General features: G+C 37.3%; 1 protein-coding gene across 1 annotated transcript in view; it reads left to right on the forward strand.

Annotated features, from left to right (window-relative positions):
* The window catches only part of RBMS1 (RNA binding motif single stranded interacting protein 1), a 142,149-nt gene that overhangs the window by 86,342 nt on the left and 36,518 nt on the right, over positions 1–19,289 (forward strand). Inside the window, exons 3-4 of the mRNA XM_054381449.1 lie at positions 14,574–14,632; positions 17,001–17,092. Of these exons, the coding sequence (XP_054237424.1) occupies positions 14,574–14,632; positions 17,001–17,092 (151 nt within the window). The remainder of the gene's footprint in view (positions 1–14,573; positions 14,633–17,000; positions 17,093–19,289) is intronic.

Here is a 19,289-nt window from a genome sequence, read left to right on the forward strand (position 1 = left end):
ATTTTGCAGTTTGGCAAATGAGATTAAATACTTTGAAAAGATTGTCTCTCCCAGGAAGAGGGGACAGCCCTGACTATTGCAAATCCAACACAGGATTTCCCATCTAAAACTTGAACTGAGATTGAGGTGGTAGTCTAAGGAGCACAGACTCACTGTTAAGTTGTCTTGGGATAAATAGGGTATGAAAAGCTTTTCATTCTAATTGCTTTTTGAAAAGCAGGAAAGATTTTTTTTCTTAAGTTTCTGTTTAACCAGTAAATTGCACTTTTTGAAGGAATGGCCCTACATCGGTTTAAGTCAGTGTGGAACAATGGGACTTCTGCTTAATGTGTGGTGACTGTTTGGTCTTTTCTGTCAAAGTTGCTGCCATTTTAATTGATACTTAAAATTCACTGATCAAGTAGCACTGTCTATATTCTTAAGTTAGAGCCCTCCATCTGAAGTCACTTGCATCCAAACCCCGTATTTAATCAGAAGATTTTAGGGATTTGGACTCTTTTCATGATTGTAGCTGACAGGTCAGCAGCGGCTAAACTTTACTTTCAAAGGTAACTGGTTACTGACCAAGCATGCTAGTGATGTTTATATGATATGATGGATATAGGTTTTGGGAACATTGTTAGTTTCTTTATTTCATGGGATAAAAAAAAAAATAGATAATTTAATTAGAAACAGAACAGAATACATCCAAATATATAGCTGTAAAGCCAGATGCTCAATTCTTTGTAATTGGCTTGCCATGTACTTCTGAATATACTAGTTAAAACCCTTTTGAAAAACAGATTCATCACTGTTTATATCACCACAAAAAAAAAAACAAGCTCATTTTTTTTGCCATGAAATGAGGAGATTAGTTTCTGTTTCATTGGATGAAAGTTTACCAGTTCCTGTGATAGAAGACATTTTAGTGCTGTTAGGACATTCTAGATTTGCTCTTCTTTTTGTGGTAGTTAGCATGCCTTCTTTTGTTCCTTTCCTTAAGTGAAGGGGATAAAGGCAGCTTGAAGTGCAGAGGAAAGAGTAAATTTTCATAATTTTATATTGTAGTCAGGAAGGAGTATTTCTGATCACAATGTTTTTTTCTTCTGCTCATTAGTCCTTTACAAACTTCATCTTTGTTCGGTGTGACAGAAATTACAGAAATTTTAAATGTTCTTTGAACCTGGGTCACTGATGTTCTGTCTTCTCTGGGATCTTATAGTTGTCTTCTGCTCATGCTTGTGCCAAAGATACTTGACAGCTCCTGAGTTCAGCTTCTGCAACAGTGCAGGAAATGTGAGGGTGTTTCTCTCAAGTTGCTTTCATGTAGTGGCAGAGGTCAGCATTTGGCTATGACAGCTTTCCTTTATTTTTTTGGCAGGCACTTCTCTGACATTCTTGTTGCTGAGATCATCTCCACTAGGGCTTTCAGAAGAACATCTGACTGAGGCTCAAATCTTCACCTTCTGCTATTCTGTCCATATAGTATGCTATAGGAAAGGTCTCAGTCCTTTACCATTAGTAATTTGCTCCTAGATACCTGTTGTTGATTCCAAGATCTGTGAATTTGTGGTTTGGGTTTTGGTTTTTTTTTTTCTCCTTTCACCATGATTTGGTTTCATGTTGAGGGTGTGGGTTCTTTTAATCCCAAGGATAATTTAAGAGAAAAAAAAAGTATCATTAAATTGCTGCAGTCTGAGTCATACTTGGTCTGTGAGTTTAGTTCTCTGGCCTTCCCACACAGTGTTTCCGATATGCAGTGAGCTGAGGGTGTGGAGGAAAGACTGTGGAGTGACCTACATAGTCTTTAACTCTTTACTAATGAGTGGCTGGCTGGCATTTGGTATAGCCATTCTTTGGCTTCACAGTCCTTTTCCATACAATAGCTGTATTCATTACATTTTCCTGATTCTGAGTTTTAATTAAAAATATTTGAAGATGTCAATTTTAATTGGTTTAAACATCTTGCTTAGAAAAATTGATAGAAAAATTAGTAAGCAAACTCTTTTAGAATCTGAAGCATAGGTATTAAGATTCATCCTTAAGCAGAAGGTTATCACTTCTTTCATATAGTACTTCATCACTTCTATAAGAAAAGTTTGTTCTGCTGCCCTCTTTCAGGCAAAGAAATAGTCATCCTAGGCTGTTGATAAGAGAAGAGGTCTGTAAAGCCCAGAAACACTGTGACCGTGTCATACAAACTGCCTTGATGGCATATGTTGTTGAATCTGTTCAAGCAAGGTTATGATGCAGAACTAACTTCACTGACTTTGGACTTGCCGGTCAGCTTTGCTGTCATGCAGTGGTTGGTTCTGTATGAGAATTTGTGGCTGCTATCTTCTGTGGCTGCTGCAGCTCTGGGTTTGTGAATCTGCCACAGCTGCTCCTTTTAAGAAACTTTGTTGTGTCTTACTCTGCTTAGTGTAGATGCCATCCAGGCTTGCAGTTGATTCAGCCAACTGGAGGATCCCAATTTTCTTTGAGCCCAGTTAACCTTTTGCACAGATGCTCATGGATTTGGCTTTCCGTGCTAGGCCAGTATTAACTTGTATTGTCTGTGTTCTTCACTGGGAAGCCAAATTATCCAAGTGCTTCCTTGGGCATACCAGCCAAAGTGCAGGCTGGGAGACTGAATTCATCCTTCTGTGGTGGCACTTGACATAGTGGTTATACCACTGTAAATGAGGGTCTGGGGCATCACGTTAGTTTCAGCCAGCTTGGGAATGTTCTATTTGACAATTTGGTAGTACTCAGTGAGGTGGTGACCACAGGTCTCTCTGCAGCTCTGGGCTCAGAGCAGGCTGAATTTGTGGCGGTTCCAGAAGACTTCAGTTGGACTTGGCTAGCTGCTAGAGTGATGGCATCAGAACAGGTTAATGGCATTTTAAAAGAAAATGGTATATTTAAGCCACCAAAAGCAAATTTTCATATGAGCATCTGTTACATTCCCTTTGGAAAACTGCAGAAATCAAACTTTGCTTTTACTTGCTTCAATCAATATTCAAAAGACTCTGTCTTAAGCAGTGTGAACCTGAGAAAGTGTCACTGAATATGAACCTGATGCATCAGCCACAAAGGTTGCAGTTTAGATTTTGTTACAGTTTGAGATTGCTCATGTATCTAGAATATGGCAATGGATGGGTAGTATCTTCATAATGCATAACACTTCTTCATCCCTATCTCAGCACTTCATAGTACTGCAGACATCTTTTCAACAGAGCCGTGCAGATATAACCAATAATACGTGAGCTGATATTTCTGCTCAATAACATACAGCCGCTGAAGTGCCCTTCTGAAGTATTTTGACCCCTGGAGAGACCAACATCAGTACAACTGTTTTTCCCCATTGAAATGGATACTTGCTTTTCAGCACAGCTGGGACTTGAGTGGAGAGAAGCAAATTCAAATAGGGATCAAAACTACAGGCCTCTATTAAGGGGGCAAGGTCTTTGGAAGGCTTAGCAGTGAGTTTGAATAACTGGTTCATTTACTGCTGTTTTAGTATGATTGATATTAGGCTACCAGAAATTAAAGGAGATCAGACTCTAATATTGATTGTACAGTTTCTTCATTATGGAACATTAATTCTAGCATAGAATAGCTGTTGAAAGCAGAATGTTACTGTGAGTTTTGCATAGGAGAGTCTCTGAAAAATGCAGTGTAGAGAGACTGGAAGTTACTTGATGTTGTTTTTTCAGTCGACACTTTCCAAGATGGAGTGTTACATTAGTGCAAGGTGCAGGTTAGAACAAATAGGTATCCTTGTGAGGAAGGTATTTGAACCCAGCAGGCCAGGTCTTGGATTCACCTTTGTTGGCTTTATGTTGTCTTAGTATTACAGAAGCTGAAGGAAAACATAGAAAGTACGCTGACATTTAAAAAAAAATGAATCAGTGACAGGCATTTTTCCAGTGACCAAGCATGCTCCATACAAAATAAATGCAAGAAAAAGCATTGTATGTGTGTGTGCATATATGCATATGGGGTTTAAAAAGATATGTTTCTATGTAGCTTATGCAATTTGTGAGACAGTTTGTTTTGTAGTTTACTGTTGACAGATGGGTCAGGGCTTAGAAAACAGAATGTGACTTAAAGTGCCCTTGTGTTTGTCAATTTCCAATCTCATGGTTTTCAAGACTTTGTCAACATATTCCATGGGGTGTAATTTATTTAAACTGAGAATATAAGACTTGGTTAGGAACCTTCAATAGAAGTGAAATTAATAGGCAGGAATAAATTGAAGAGTAATCCTCCAAAAGTATATAGGCATGTAGCATTAATAGGGGTCTGTCTGTCTATCCAGATAGGAGGTAATCTCACGCTGAATAGGGCTGTAGCCAGAAAGAACACCACCATATGATTTACACTGTTTCTGACTAAAATGAGTGGAAAAAACTACAGGAAAGTATTGATAAATAATTTTATTTTCCACATGCCTTGTCCTCAGTTCCCTCGTACAAGAAAAATATGCTTAGGAAAAGCCAAAATAAAGGATAATGCATCATATGTTGACAATGACTGAATGTGGCTTCCTTGGGCAGAGAAGGAATTGAAAAATAAATTGTTTTCAGGTAGAAAGACTAATTTATGATTCCAAGCTGACCTGTACTGTTTAGCACAGAGAAGAGAAAGGAGTTATGAATAACAAAACCTGCTCTCTTATGTCTTCATACTTTTACTCTTTCAAGCTGTTCATGTAGGCTCTGCAAAATTGGCGAGGCTGAAATTTGCCAAGATTTGTGGCTGGGTATAGAAATACAGCCTTACCTTTAGATTAAAACAGCTAGTGGTGGTAAATCAACACATGCATGTCTGCAAAGACCTGCCATGATCTTGTCTTAAAGCACACATTAGCATGCATCTGGTTTAATTTCTCATCTTCCCAAGTCATTGTCTTGATTAGTGATAATTTCTCAGTATGAAAAAAAAAGGATAAAAGAAATTGCTAGTCGGTAGCAGTTGTCAGATTGCCAAAATTGGAATTTGAACTTGTTTGGAACTTTATTATTTTGCTTGCATGTGAATTACAGTTTTCCAAAACCCCCCTGTATCCTTCATAGCTATGTGAAACTCCATACTCTCTTTTTTTTTTAATTTTATTTCTGGGGACCACAAGTAATTTATTTTCAAGTAATATTGCTTCAGTTGTTTCAGTTGTATGCAAAATGCAGATTTTTTTGGGTTTTTTTTTTGGTGTTGTACTCTTAACTTAGGCATAATTTGTGTCCATTCTCTAGCATCAGGTAAGAGAACAAGGTGAAAACATTTACTTTCTTAAAATGAGATGGCTTGTTCTTCTGCCTTGTAGCTGTAGAAGACTAAACCCTTCCCATTAACCTGAATAGCCTTGCCAGTAGATGCACAAGCATATTCCTGCAGAAAATGAAGATTGTCCTGTGTTTTCTTGAGTAAAAAATGATTGTAGTATTAAAAAATGCGTTAGCCAAGAGTTGTGAATAGCTTTTCAACTATAACTATTACTTTCTGTAAAACAAGGATTCTCCACAGTTTGCTCTGCTAAACTGAATGCTGAATGGTACAGATTAGAAAGTGCAGCCTGGCAGGAATTGAGAAGCAGACATCTTGATTTTTTTTTGATCACCCCCACCACGATGTTGTAATGTTTACTGGTAACTTCTTGTCTGAATCCCTTAATATTTGTTAGCTGATTTATGCTAATTCTGGTATTTGTTGCTTGTGACTATCGGCATAACTGCACAAATCACTTTCATATGAATGATCCTCGGTTCAGTGTCTTATGGTAAAACTTCCTATGCTTTCATTGTAAGGGTACTTCATATAAATTACAATGTAGTAGAAGTAGAGTAGTAGCAAATCAGTTCCTACACCATTCCATGTAATTTATGCACATCACTACGTGCTGTTTTTAACTCGTAAAATACTTTTCTCAAAGAACAATGCCATGTAATTTATAAGAAAAACACAGACTGTTTTTTTCACTAACATCATCAGTCATCAAACTCAGTAGAAGGCTGGCAGGAAACAACACTTCTGACGTTAACCAGCACTTGTGCCCCTGCAAACAGATGTTTAGAAACATAATGCTACATAGTTCACATCTTTTAAAATGCTTCACATAGGAGGTTTCAAACAGGTAAATACAGAAATCTCCTAAAATTGGGGGCAAAAATAAGTATGAAGTATTTACTTAGCTCTGGTAAACTGTTGATTTAATAAATTGTAAAGATGATGATAAACAGAAACAATTTCCTGTTCTGAAAGAGTGGACACTGGTTAATGCATTATCATGATTTTTACTTTCTTTAGTTTAGGTGAAAGCGAGCTATGGTTACTTAGGCAATACTTGTTGAAGAGGCAAATCCGTTTGTTTGTGATAGGTTATTTATCCTGCTTAACCTATAAACTGTAAAGTAACAAGGCTACTGAACTGATAGAAAGCCTAGCAGATGGTTCAGAGATTATACTAAATCACCTCAGCTTGTCAGAAGTTAGGTTGGGTTACTGCAGGGGCAGTGGCTGCAGGAAATGCTGAAAGGGATCGTTTATCTCAGTTTGTTGTTTGAAATTCCATTTTTCTTCACAGCATGCGACATCTTGTGTGTTTACAGTTAAAACAGATACGTATTCGACAAATGTAGGACCAGCATGTTAGCATCCTGGCTTTCATAAAGAATCATGAGGATGATGAGAGAGAGTCTTTTAAATGTGTGTGAAAGGTGATCCTCTGCAGGTGAGAGGTTGGCTCTGTAATTCGGCTGCTGTTGCTCTCTCCTTTTTCAGTGTCTGGAGCTGTTGCTTTGGGCTCCCTACCATCAAGCTGAACATCAATCTTTCACAGGCTAGCAATATAATAAATGGAAATGGAATGCCATGTATTTAGTAGTAAAAATCAAAACTGCAGCTGAGCAAGGACAGGTCAAGATTCAGGGATTTAAAGAAGTCTCACTCTGAAGTATTTATTAAGGTTTTGCCTGATACCTAAATTCAGCAGAGTCAGTGAGACAACAGATGACAATGGACTTCTCAGAGCCTAGAACAGAAATTATGTATGTGTTCATCCTTTAGAATTTGCTCCCCCCCCCCCCCCGCTTTTTTCTTGTTTTCGTTTGAATGAATGAAAAACAAACCCTAGTGTGAAATTTTTATACTTAGGCTTTTTAATTTCTCATGATTTTGATTATACTGCTGTGTTTCTCTCAAAGTAGCACCAGCTGAATTCAATGCCTGCCAGGGAAGAATATGAGAGCCTCCCCCTCCAACTTCTAAAGCTGTTTGTGGGGGAGGCTTCATGAGTTATTTTTTTAAATTTATTCTTTTCTTCCCAATGACAGGGCCATCATAGTACTGATGAATAACTGCAACACATTGCAAAATTTCTTAACCTTATAGAGTAAAACTAAGTAAACAGGTCATTCCTTTTTTTGTGTGTGGATTTAAGATTGAGGGAGAAAACACCTCTTCAGGTACTCGCTGCAAATTTGTTAGCTTACTACATGCTACAAAGCCACATTAGGAATGCAGTTCTGGTGTCAGCTGTAATATGTCCAAAAAGTTTAAAATACATAGAGATACTAAACCAGTTTTCCTCAGCTGTGCTAAATGAAAGACCATTGTACAGTAGTTTGTGGTATTAAGCTAATCAATTTGTAGACAAAAGGAGTATGCTAATTGATAAACCTATGCAAAATGTCATAAAAATAGCTATAGGATGCCAACAGGACTTTTCCCCCTTAACTTTCAGTCAACTTCTAAGTAATGGATAAAGATTATTCACATCTCGACAAAGCAAGAGGAAGCAAACATTTCCTGATTCTAAAAACATTTCTTCCCTATCCCCAAAGCTCATCCTTGCCTAAACCAGGAAATAACTATTCTTAAGAAAAACAATATGGGTAGCTGAAAAATAATCTCCAGAATCATCTTCCTGTGTGTCACTTTGCTGTTTGTTAGGATTTTGAACTATAAGGCTTTTTAACTATAAGGAATAGTTAAATGTGCAGAGCCTGTACAAATAGCTATTCATAAAATACTGCTTTTTATATGTTAAAATTAATACTGTTCAAGAAACTAAGAAGGAATTTGTTCACACTTCACTGTATTTGTATATGTCCTTTATGCTAAGCATCTGATTCTGCATCTGGTTTTGCTGCTTTTGATTACTTCTCAGTGAAATCTGGAATTGTAACCTACTGAGTCTGGAGAAAAGATTGTTTGTACCAAATACTAGTTTGTGCTATCCTGATACTGGTAACTGTAGCAGTAATGATGATGATATATGCTTTTATCCGCTGATTCTTATCCAAAACACAAACACACAAAACTTAAGTGAAGAAATAAAAGTAGAGAAGTTGTGAAGAAAGCTTTCGTGGTCTTGTGAAGAATTAATTTATGGGGCTATTGAACTGTTGTCATTAAGGCAAGCATCTGTGGGGTTGGGACTTTTTGGTTGTGGGTTTTTTGTTGTTTGTTTTGTTGTTTAGTACTTAGATGCTAACACCTCAAAAATAGTATTTACATTAATGGACAAAATGCAATTTCAGTCATTTTGTAAAGACAATCAAAACAGTACTTGGCTTCCATAATACTAAATTCTAATTTATTTGGAGGTGTTCTTTATCTTCCAAGTAGGGGAAAAAAAAAACCAAAGAGAACTACTTAGATATTTATGTCAAAACCACATGACCATTTAACAGCGTGTCATCAAAGCAGTGCCCTAAGTTCACGTGGATTTCCTGTTTTGCTCATAGTGAAAAATATGATTTAATGCCTGAAACAGGGCACATCTGGCTGAGTTGAATGTGTAGTAAAGGAGATGCTGCTGAACCAAAAACAAATTAGTCAAATCCATAACAATTAGAAAATACGACATACACAAAAATACATTATTAATACCCATCAACTGTGCAAATAAAAAATAACAGAAATATAATAGCAACATTTTATGTAATACTTAATTATGCTCTAAGAATGATTGATTGAGCTTTTGGTAGTAGGTGCCTATTGTGCTTTGGTAGCAAACCTCTAGGTACATGGTGGCCATAAAAGCAACTGAGTGACTCCAAAGAGTTTCTCAAAGAACAGTGTGTCATCCAACAAAAGAGAACAAAATAGGGACAAAATGTTCTCAGTAACGTCTCCTTCTACACTAGGGCATAGATGTGGTAAAAAAGAATTTAAAAATGGAAACCATATTTGCTTCAGTTCTCCAAACTCAGTATTCTACTGGTTTGAATAAACTTCTTTAGTAAAGTTTTTGTAAGAGAACATTTACCCATAAATAAACAGCAGGATTAGAGTAGGCTATCAAAAGGGCTAGCAGCATGGTATTGATAAAATTATTTTATGAAATTGCCCTTATTGGGAAATTCAAAATGTCATACATGGCAAAACAAAACCTCTATGTATTTCTCTCACGTTAAAGGAACCATGAGCTTAAGATTCACACCACTTTTCCTAGGTGCAGCAGAGAGGGGGAGGTATAGGAACCAGGTAAAACCGTTTGTGCTGCTCTGAGCTTGCTTTTTGGATCCATGAGATTGCTGGGACTGATTATGTTCCCTTGGCTATGCTGTTGTTTTAGAAATGGCCTGAACACTGGAATAGTAGTGAAAAGTCAGCTCTTGTTGACAACTCCCTTGATTATTTTCCTCAGTTACAGGGAATGTTCTTTGCTCTTTTTGTTCCAGCTGGTATAGAGGGACTGAGAGCTGCAGCACAGGTGGAGTCTTCTCATGGACTGCTCAGACTTTTCCTTTTCAGGTCTCAGTTGAGATGAATGGTTTGGGCTTCCACACCAGTGGGGTAGGCTGTTGTATGGGCTTGGCTATAAAGACCCCTGGTTTCACGTAAATGTTTTGAGTAGTACTATGCAAAATAGAATGCTCTGTTTGGGGAAGTGAAGATGCTGTCTTAAAAGTTGCACATCACTTTGCAGAAGTCAGTGTTTGTTATGTGGATGTATTTAGCATCATACTGAAGGATGTTAAACCCTTTCAAGCAGGAATTCAGTGTATTTGGAGCTATGTGGAAGGCTCCTCCTGACCATGTTGTGCGCTGAATAAGGCCATGTTTAAATAAGAAAGTTGTTGGGACAGGGAAGGGTGTTTTGTTTGGGTTTTTTTTGTTTGTTTTAGTTTGGATTTTGTTTGATTTTTGTCTTTGTTTTTCTTAAAAAATAGCTGATTTGCAGACTAAGCATCTCCATCTGCCCCTTCTTTCTGTACTGTTACAATTAATAACAGTGTAATGTCTTCAAAATGGAAGAAGCTGGATTTAGATTAGATGCTACAAAGAAATTCTTCACAGTGAGGGTGGTGAGGCACTGGAACAGGTAGCCCACAGAATTGGTGGAGGCTCCAGTGCTGGAAATATCCAAAGCCAGGTTGGGTGGCCTTGAACAAACTTGAGCAACCCGTGGGAGGTGTCCCTGCCTGTGGCAGGGAAGTTGGAACTAGGTGATCTTAAGGGCCTTTCAACCCAAAACCTTTGTGTGATTCTATGGACAGACGGAATTTGCTTTAGAAGTACTTGTTTTGCCCATTTTGTTCTGGTTATTTACCCTAGTCTGAAGTAAGGTTTATTTTGATGTGGATCCACTCAGCAATCTCAATATATTTTAGGATTAACTGATCTGCTCTCCCACATTGCCCTACTTGCTGTATCTGCCTGTGTGTTGTGCTCTCTGTTGTCTCTGGGTCACTTGTTTGAGAATATTTGTTCCCTACTGAAATTATGCTTAGCCAGGTTTTCATTCCTTTCACAATTCTACCTTAGAGTGAATTAATGTAATCAGAGCCACTTATACCTTGTGAAATCCTTGTCTGGTTTTACCATATGATTCTGGCTCTTAGCATTAAAGAGCCTTGCACGAAGGGCAGTGATAAGATGCTAAAATGTAAAAATTAATCTAGAATAAACACAGAAGATATGCAGGATTGTTTCTGCATAGCAGAGGAGTTCTGACAGCATTACAGTAATGCAAGGAATAACAGTAAGATTTCTAGGAATGCTCATTTTACAGATTGACTGGACTTAGGTGAACAGTGCTCTCTCTTTGCCTTCATCACAAAGTTCTGGACAGTTTGGAGTGGAGGACCTAAGCAGCTCTAAAAGACAAGAACTTGTCATAGTAGCAGAGATTGTTCTGGAGTGTTAATGTCCAAGCCAACATCAGGCAATAGAGAAACCCTTCATAGCACAAGTTGGAAGAGAGTTTGAAAGTACTGTAAAAGGAAGCACTGTGAGCTGGCAGTATGAGGTTAAACTCTTCTGGACAAAGATTTGACAATTCATTCCAGACAACCCCTATCAAGCCTCTGTCTGCCTGTTCTCATTGTACCTCCCCTAATGCACACACAGATAAGTTCTTTCAACACCGAAAATAGCACTTGTGGCAAAGACTTCAAGATACTTCATTCCCCATTCTTTGTCATGCTTGTGATGGCATCTTATCACACTCACCTTTGCAAGTATGTTTGTTATACTACAAGATATACAATGAGAGAAGAATAAACAGTGGTTCAGTTTGATCTGTGTATTTAGTTTTCTAAGGACCTTTTACTTTTGAAATCATGGAGATTGCCAAAATTACGTTTCAGAGATGTCTTAAATGTCAGAATTATTGCCAGCTATTTGTAATAAATGCCAATGTGATTATTTGCTCTGGGTTTGACTGAACAATGGGATTAAAAAAAGAGAAAAAGGTGGTGGTGATACTTCTGTCAAGTCTTCCACTTCAAAAGTTTCTAAGACAAATGCATAGTTCACATGGCCTGCAGTATATCTTCTTAGGGCAGTTGAGTAGGTGGGAGTTATCCTTTCACTTCTGCACAGAGTGTAATGGACACTGGGTAATGGGTAGTGGTAAGCGTGTTCCTATTAAGTAGCAGTACTGTGTGTCTTCCTAACTTGGCTTAGAACAAGGTTCTTTTTTATCTCCTATCAAAATGTATATTTGTGTTGGTTTTCTGTACTATAACAATAGCTTGTACACTGATACACAGACCATTACTGAACATACCCTTTTTAATCTCATAATTGATGCACCCTGGCAATTATTTACCTGCCTCTGTCCCTTCTTGACGTTATTACAAGTGCTATACAGAAAATTGTCCAAAGATATTCAGACTAAAGAATGAATGTGTTAATAGTACTCAAAAATCCCTAGCAACCACAAAAAACCTTATGCTTCTTTATTGCCGCTGAACATTCATTTGATGTTATTTTTGGAAGAAAAATAGCCTACTTAAGAAGGAATACCTAGTTACTTGTCACTGGCTAGATGAGCAGTTATTCCTCAAGATTATCACTTAATTTAAGGAAAAGCATATGTTCAAAATTTGCTTCAGAGGAGAGGGAATGAGCAGACACTAGTGTAGAAGTTATTTTGCCATCCATAAGAGTTGGGCTCTACCTCAGGTAGCAAGTCTCAACAATCATGCAGGTAAGGCTTTGGAGCTGAAGAGTAGTCTCAGCAGGGTGCCTAAGACAACTAGATGTGTGTGAGCTTTGAGAGGAATGATCTTAAGGCAAAACCTGACATTATAGGTGTCTTTGGAATGTAAGTTTTCTCTGGTTTGCAATATATGTAAGCATTACATACTATTTTGCACCAGGACTTTGATGTGTTTTACAGCTCATTTATTATTTCTCGTGGGTTGCAATTGCAGTTGCATCCAACATATAAGAAGTTGAAGAGAGGAGCCTGTGTTAACAGCAATAATAGGACTGCAGAATTCAGGAGGAAGGAAGTAGAGTTTCATAATGGTCATCATCTGAAAGAAGTGCTTAGGAAGAACTGTAGGGAGTTATTTCCTGTGATACCAGACCACATGGCAGGAGCAAGGAGGGGATATATCTCTCTGCCCAGGCTCAAGTGGTGTAAAATGAATGTCTCTACTTCATGGAGCAACTGGAGAGCTAGTACTTGGGAGGTGTATTCCCAGGGAAAATCATAGGAGAAATCCTGGTGATAGCAGCTATTGTTGTACTGGTTCTCTGAATCATTCCCAGAATCACACTGCTCAAACTTGGCATTCTTCCATGGCAGCTGATTTGTTGCAGGAGCCATGCTATCTAGGACAGTGAATTAAATCATTAGTGGTCCTGCACATTGGAAGATGGTCCATGATGGCTATAAAGAACAGACATGCAGACACCAATTCTTGGGCTGGTGTGCATCAGCATCGGTGGGCCAACCCAGTCTATAGCCAGCCCCTGACACCCCTCTGTGGCCAAACTGGTTGCAGCTAACTTTGTTTACATCAGCACCCAGTGCTGTAGTTTTTCAGCATCAGCTTTCTGTACTGCAGAAATTGAGTTACTTGTCTTTTGAAATTATATATTTTTGAAATCATACTCATTCTGAAGTTGTTTACCACATGAGCTGGCAAAACTTCATTCTTCCTCAACTTCCCCTTTCTTACCCTGGTAACGTTTCTCATAATTTTCAGTTCATTTTGAACACAGTGCTTGAAAAATATCTCTGTATATCTCTTAATGGAATAAGTTACTTTATATTCTCATGGGAACACAAACTTACACTACATCATTTTTCTCTTGTATACTTACATCACTCTATCAGGTGTAGTTTACAAAAAAACAGAGGAGTTTTTGGTGAAGAACTTTGGAAACCGGTGCTCGGTTTCTGATTCTGCTGCTGATGCAGGCAAAGGTGGTTGGTTTTTAAAAATGGGATTTGACTTCCAAAGAAAACTGCAGTTTACAGCAGCAGCAATGTATTTTACTTTAAATTTAATCAATTTCCCTAATACTGATAAACTTTTGAAGAGATTCCAGAAATTATTGCTTCTATAAGCTGGGATCACTGTCCACCTGTTTCTGAAGCTTCATTGCTCTTAGATCTCTGATTGCTGATCTTTGTACTGTGTAGCAGTTTGGCACCACGGCTGCCCTTTCTTAAGAAGCTGAGGAACAGGCAGTGAGTATATTTGTCTTTTAAAACAAGAAAATGGAAGCTTTCCTGAGGGATGTTTTTGGTTCAGTTGAAATTGTTTACATTGTGATTTTCCACTTTAAAAATGCATACTGTTTTTTCCCACCTTTTCTAATCATCATTCATAATTCTAACTTGAGCATGTCACCTTCTGGACCAGAAGTTTTTAATCTCTTTGCATTTGTCAGTGTGGGGAGGGAGAGAGAGAACCTAAGTTTTTTTACTGTGTTTGGGGCTTTTGGTGTTTTATTTCCATGCCAGGCCTAGCGCTGAACAGGCAGCTTGTCTGCTTTATCCACGTGTGTGTGTGTGTGTGTATATATATATATACTGAGAGAGTTCAAGCTTTTGTCTAAAATGCAATTTCTTGTATATTATCAATATTGCAACTGTTACATTGTTTTCTATGAAGCACTTTTTTTTTCCTGGCTTGTTTTTTTGATTCTTCTGTGCCACTGAGAATACAAGAATAACAGAACAAGAGCATGCTTGAAATTGTTGCCTGTTTTTGTCAACATCTGAGTTTTCATTATATAATTATGCAGTCTATATATTATTCCATTGTATTAAAAGTAGAGAGTAATGGGATATAAAGTAACGTGAGTAGTAATACAATGTTCTTTTCTTGTTTTCCTTATATATGTATAATACATTGTAGGTATGGGAAAATTGTATCCACGAAGGCTATTTTGGATAAGACAACAAACAAATGCAAAGGTATGTATATTTGCCTTTATATTACGTTTACCTGAAAGTCCTGACTGATTTTGTAAAATATATTAATGTGTTTTAAGTGCTTTTAAGCACTTAAAATCCACCCCCCCTTTTTTTTTTTCTCATTCCTAAACTACTTCTATTCTTCCCCATGATAGTTGTATTCAATACATTTGTTTCCAGTGGAGCTGGCAGCCAGCCTGTGTCAGTGGTGCAGTCAAGCTGGAGTGAAGCTGACAGTGCTGGCTGGCAGTCTGCCTCTATGCTAAAAACAAAAATGGAGTTGAAAGCAGCTTTTCCATTTTTGCCTGAAGAAAGTAGGGAAGCTTACAGGTGACCATGCATCTGAAAAAAACCCATACATTGTGCAAATCAGCTCCATTGATTAGAGTAGTTGAAAGTTAAATTACATTTTTCCAGTACTCTCATTGTGCTTTCTTACATGCTAGTGAGTGTTTTGGGAGCAAAGAGAAGGCTCTGTTTTCACCAAAGTAATTACATCTGGAAAAAACCCTAGAACTCCTTTAGATAAACTGGATACATCAGTTCACTGATTCTTGTCACTGATTGCAATTGCAGTGAGATCATATCCCAGCAATGCGCATGGTAGGAGAAAGTGTGGTAGCAGTCACTGAAATATCAGATTTCAGACTTTTCTTTTCTACAATTAAGAAGATAATTTCTAAGCAAAGTGAAGATCTAAGACAGTTGACTGAGCAGTGTTAATAAGCGTAAAGCTCGTGAATGAGGTAAAGCTGATAGGCAGAGGCAGGGGAGGAGCGTTCATCGTTAATAAAGAGTTTTTGTGCAGAACTTGGAAGCAGTGCAGGGACATAGCTTCTCCTCTTCACTAATTAAAGGAGTGCTGACAGTTCAGAAACTGCAATTTCTAGAAATTGTCTTTTCCTAGCTTGTATGCATATGTCATCAGCTTATATTGTGACTAGGAAAGAGGAGATGCCCTTTTGAATTTTATTAACTCATTAATACCTATGTCAGTACTAAACTGATTTAGTCTGTCCATTCCTCCAGTTCCTGAAGACTTCAGTAGTTCTCTTAGTGAAATGGAAATTCTCATATTAATGATTTAAGAGATTTAAGCTGAATTTCGCAATGCAGATTGTAAATCTCACCAGTAAAAAGCAGTAACTAAGAGTCTGCTGTTACAACATACAAGTTAAGGCTGCAGGGAAGCTTCACTGCATGTCATTGAAATTGCAGTAGCAACATAAGTAGGCAGAATGCAGATACCTAACTGGAATTTAACCAAAAAATTGACAGCATCTCTGGCTCTTGGCAAAAAAACATACCATGGGATTTACACTAACTGGAACAATGAGAAATTGAATGAATATATTGTCTAAAAGACAGCAAGACCCAGCTTTGATTGCACGCTTGGTATCAGTATGTAACTTTGTATTGCACCCCATACTGTGGTGATGTTGATAGCCTAGGTTGTCATGGGTATGGAAAGTCAGTTTTGTCTTGGCAGCACAAAACTTGATATGAGCTAATTCACTCTGTTTCATGTCAAGATTTCACAGTCCCCAACACCACATGTTACACAGAACAATATGTGCTTTCTTCAGCTTCTTGGCAGGTTAAATAAGCTTGTAGTGATGTACAAGGCTGCTTGAGGTTTTTTTTTCCAAGTTAAAAACTTTAAAGCTGTTTTAGTTACATCTTTACACAACCTTTTTGTCCTTAGTATAAACATGCTGTAAGAGAATACTATTACCTTCCCAAGAAATAATGCCATTTTTACTCCTCTAGGATTTTTTTAATTGTTGGTGGGTTTGTTTGTTTTCTTTTAACCCAGCTTGGACATTGGAGAGTTATTTCTTTTAATATTTGAAGCAATTTACTGGTAGTAAGGAAGAGAGCTGAAAATGCAGAATGAGGTTTGCGATAACATCTAGGGGAAGCAGCTTCCAAACTCTGCCTTTTGGTGAGACTTGAACATCTAAGTCCTAGATTGCATTAACAGTCCCAAACTGTGAGGTCAGTGTCTGTAAAGGTGTATTGCTGTTCCAATGTCCTGGAATTGATTAGCTGTACGTTACTGTTCAGAACAAGAAAAGTCACCACTGCAAATATATGAAATTGCTACAATTAATTTTGGATTTACCTTAACACTTTTTAGTGTTTTAGCAGTTGGGACAATAGGTGATAATGAGTGGGCATGGAAACTAATTTATTCTACTAGGGTAGGTCCCCACCACTTCAGGGTTGAAGGACTTTGGTACATTTTGGTGTTGGGACAGCCCCCTTCATCAACAAGAAAATTGTGTTAAATAGCCATGCTAGTAGCATACATCTCTTGGGTTACAAGGTGGCTGTGTTGACTAATAAAATATGCCTTATATTTCAGGTTATGGTTTTGTTGACTTTGACAGCCCAGCAGCTGCTCAGAAGGCAGTTTCTGCTCTAAAGGCTAGTGGAGTCCAAGCACAGATGGCAAAGGTGAGTTAAAATAACTAGCTAATTCTTGCAATGGATTGTGAAGATGAACAAGCTTGTACGTTTAGTAGAACATTGCCAATATGATTTTTCAAGTTGCACGCTCTTTACAGAGAGCACAGTCCTCAAACCATGTGATGATAACAAAACAGAGGTTTTCAACTGTCATGCCTCAAATCATCCCATCATTTCAAATTTCAATAATGAAATTTTAAAAATGTGGTGTAGTAAAGCCTCCAAACTGATCTGGTTGAATTTATCAATCTGTTCATGATACTGTTTTTTCCATTGGCTTAATTAAAAAAAAAAAATAAAGAACAATAAATGGTAAGAACTGTATAGTTTACATACAACACATTAATTCCTGAAATGAGGCATTAGCTGAAATAATTCACAGCACAAAGGTATAAAAGATTTTTTTATCTTGCTTTCTTGTTACTGAGGTTAGCAGCCTTGTAGTTAGAGATTGTTTCTTTAAGCACAGCATGGCAAAATTTAAGCTCGTGACTCTGTCTTCAACCTTTCTAGTAAATTTTCTGTTAATGTCAGTAAAATTTAAATCTAAGCATTCATAATAGGTGTCTGGGAAGTTCTTAGCCAACTCTTTGACAACCTGTTTCTGCAACAGGGCAAACCCAAACATTATTAAATATAAAGAAATACGATCTTTTTATTTTTACTGATCCTTGCCTCTGAATCAGGTTACTAACCAAAAGTGATCTTCAGAGCAGTGTTTTTTTGGCATAAGCTTCTCAAATCTATAAAAGCAGTGAGATGATACATTGGGAATGATTTTGTCATACTTTCTTGTTAGGTCAGATGACCAGGTTCCAACAATGTGGCCTAAACACTGCTCCAAATTAGTTGATTAAAGAAAACATTACCAGTGTAATAATAATAATAATAATTATAATTTGTGGTACCTCTTAAAGCGAATTTTTTTCCCTCAAAATTATGTTTTATTGAAAAAAAAACAACAGTAATTAACTAGTAATCTCAGAGGCTTTTTAAAGTAAGCTACTCTGCTGTAGATCTAGCACATCTTTTGTAATTATCCATTAGGTACAGATTTTTTTCATATGAGATGCTTTCCACAGTTTCTCAGCTGAGGAGAACAGTTAAGCTAACAACATGAATGTCTTTGGAAGGATTCCAGGGCAACAAAATGGAAACCATATGTTTCATACTTAATGCATGTGTTAGTATAACCATGACAAAGACATACATGCTTGGTGGAAAATGTTTGGTTTCTTTTTGGTTTTATGTGTCCTTCATAAAGACCTTTTTAATTAATCTTCAGTTGTTCGGTGATCACATTAAAATATACACAAGATTTTTCAAAGCCTCTGTCTGCCATCTTATGATATCTAGGTAGGAAGGAAGAAAAGGAAATATGAAGTCATGTAAATTCATTTTTCTAATGGATTTTGATGTCTGATTTAATTGTCTTGAGTAGATGAAGAAGCTCGAATAATTGACTATTGTAATCTAATGAATAATTTCCTAAATTTTTCCCATAGTGTATTTTTTTCTGACTCATTTCCTCTGACAAGTTAGCTGCAGTATTGCTAATATTTCTTTCCATTATCATTACTGAAAAAATATGCACCATAATATTTGACAGTTCTGATTGATTTTTCTAACACTCTGTCAACCCTGGTGACCCATGGGAAATCTGTAACTATGAAGTTTGCTTTCCAGTGAAACTTTTTCTGGTTCTTAACATTCATGAGTGTTTAAATTATTTAAAAAGGCAACAAAAAGCCCCCCAGCCACAAATAACCCCCCACCTGAAAACAACAACAAAACAAATAAAAACAAAACAGAATTCATCCCTAAGACCAACCCAATGTATAGAACCACAACAGTCATAAGCGATGGAGAGTTTAAGTGCTTTGATTTTTATCTATTTTGAGCCATTGGATTTTAGATTTTTTTTTAACATTTTATTTACCCTGGGCAATGCTTTTTTGCCTTTTTTTTTTTTTTTTGAGAAATTCTCTCCACACTTGGACAGTCCAAACTGGGAATTGCCTCTTACAGTTGTTTTGGCAAGATTAGACTGTTCACAGGCAAGAAACTATAGCAGTTTACTTACGTTTGTGTCTTTTAATATTTTGTCCTTTTCAATGTTACAACCTGTGTGCCATGAAGTGGTTTTCCTGCAGTTCCCTGAACAGTTGCTCAGGCTTTAGCTTGA

Source organism: Indicator indicator, chromosome 5, assembly GCF_027791375.1.
Source record: "Indicator indicator isolate 239-I01 chromosome 5, UM_Iind_1.1, whole genome shotgun sequence".
Taxonomy (NCBI): domain Eukaryota; kingdom Metazoa; phylum Chordata; class Aves; order Piciformes; family Indicatoridae; genus Indicator; species Indicator indicator.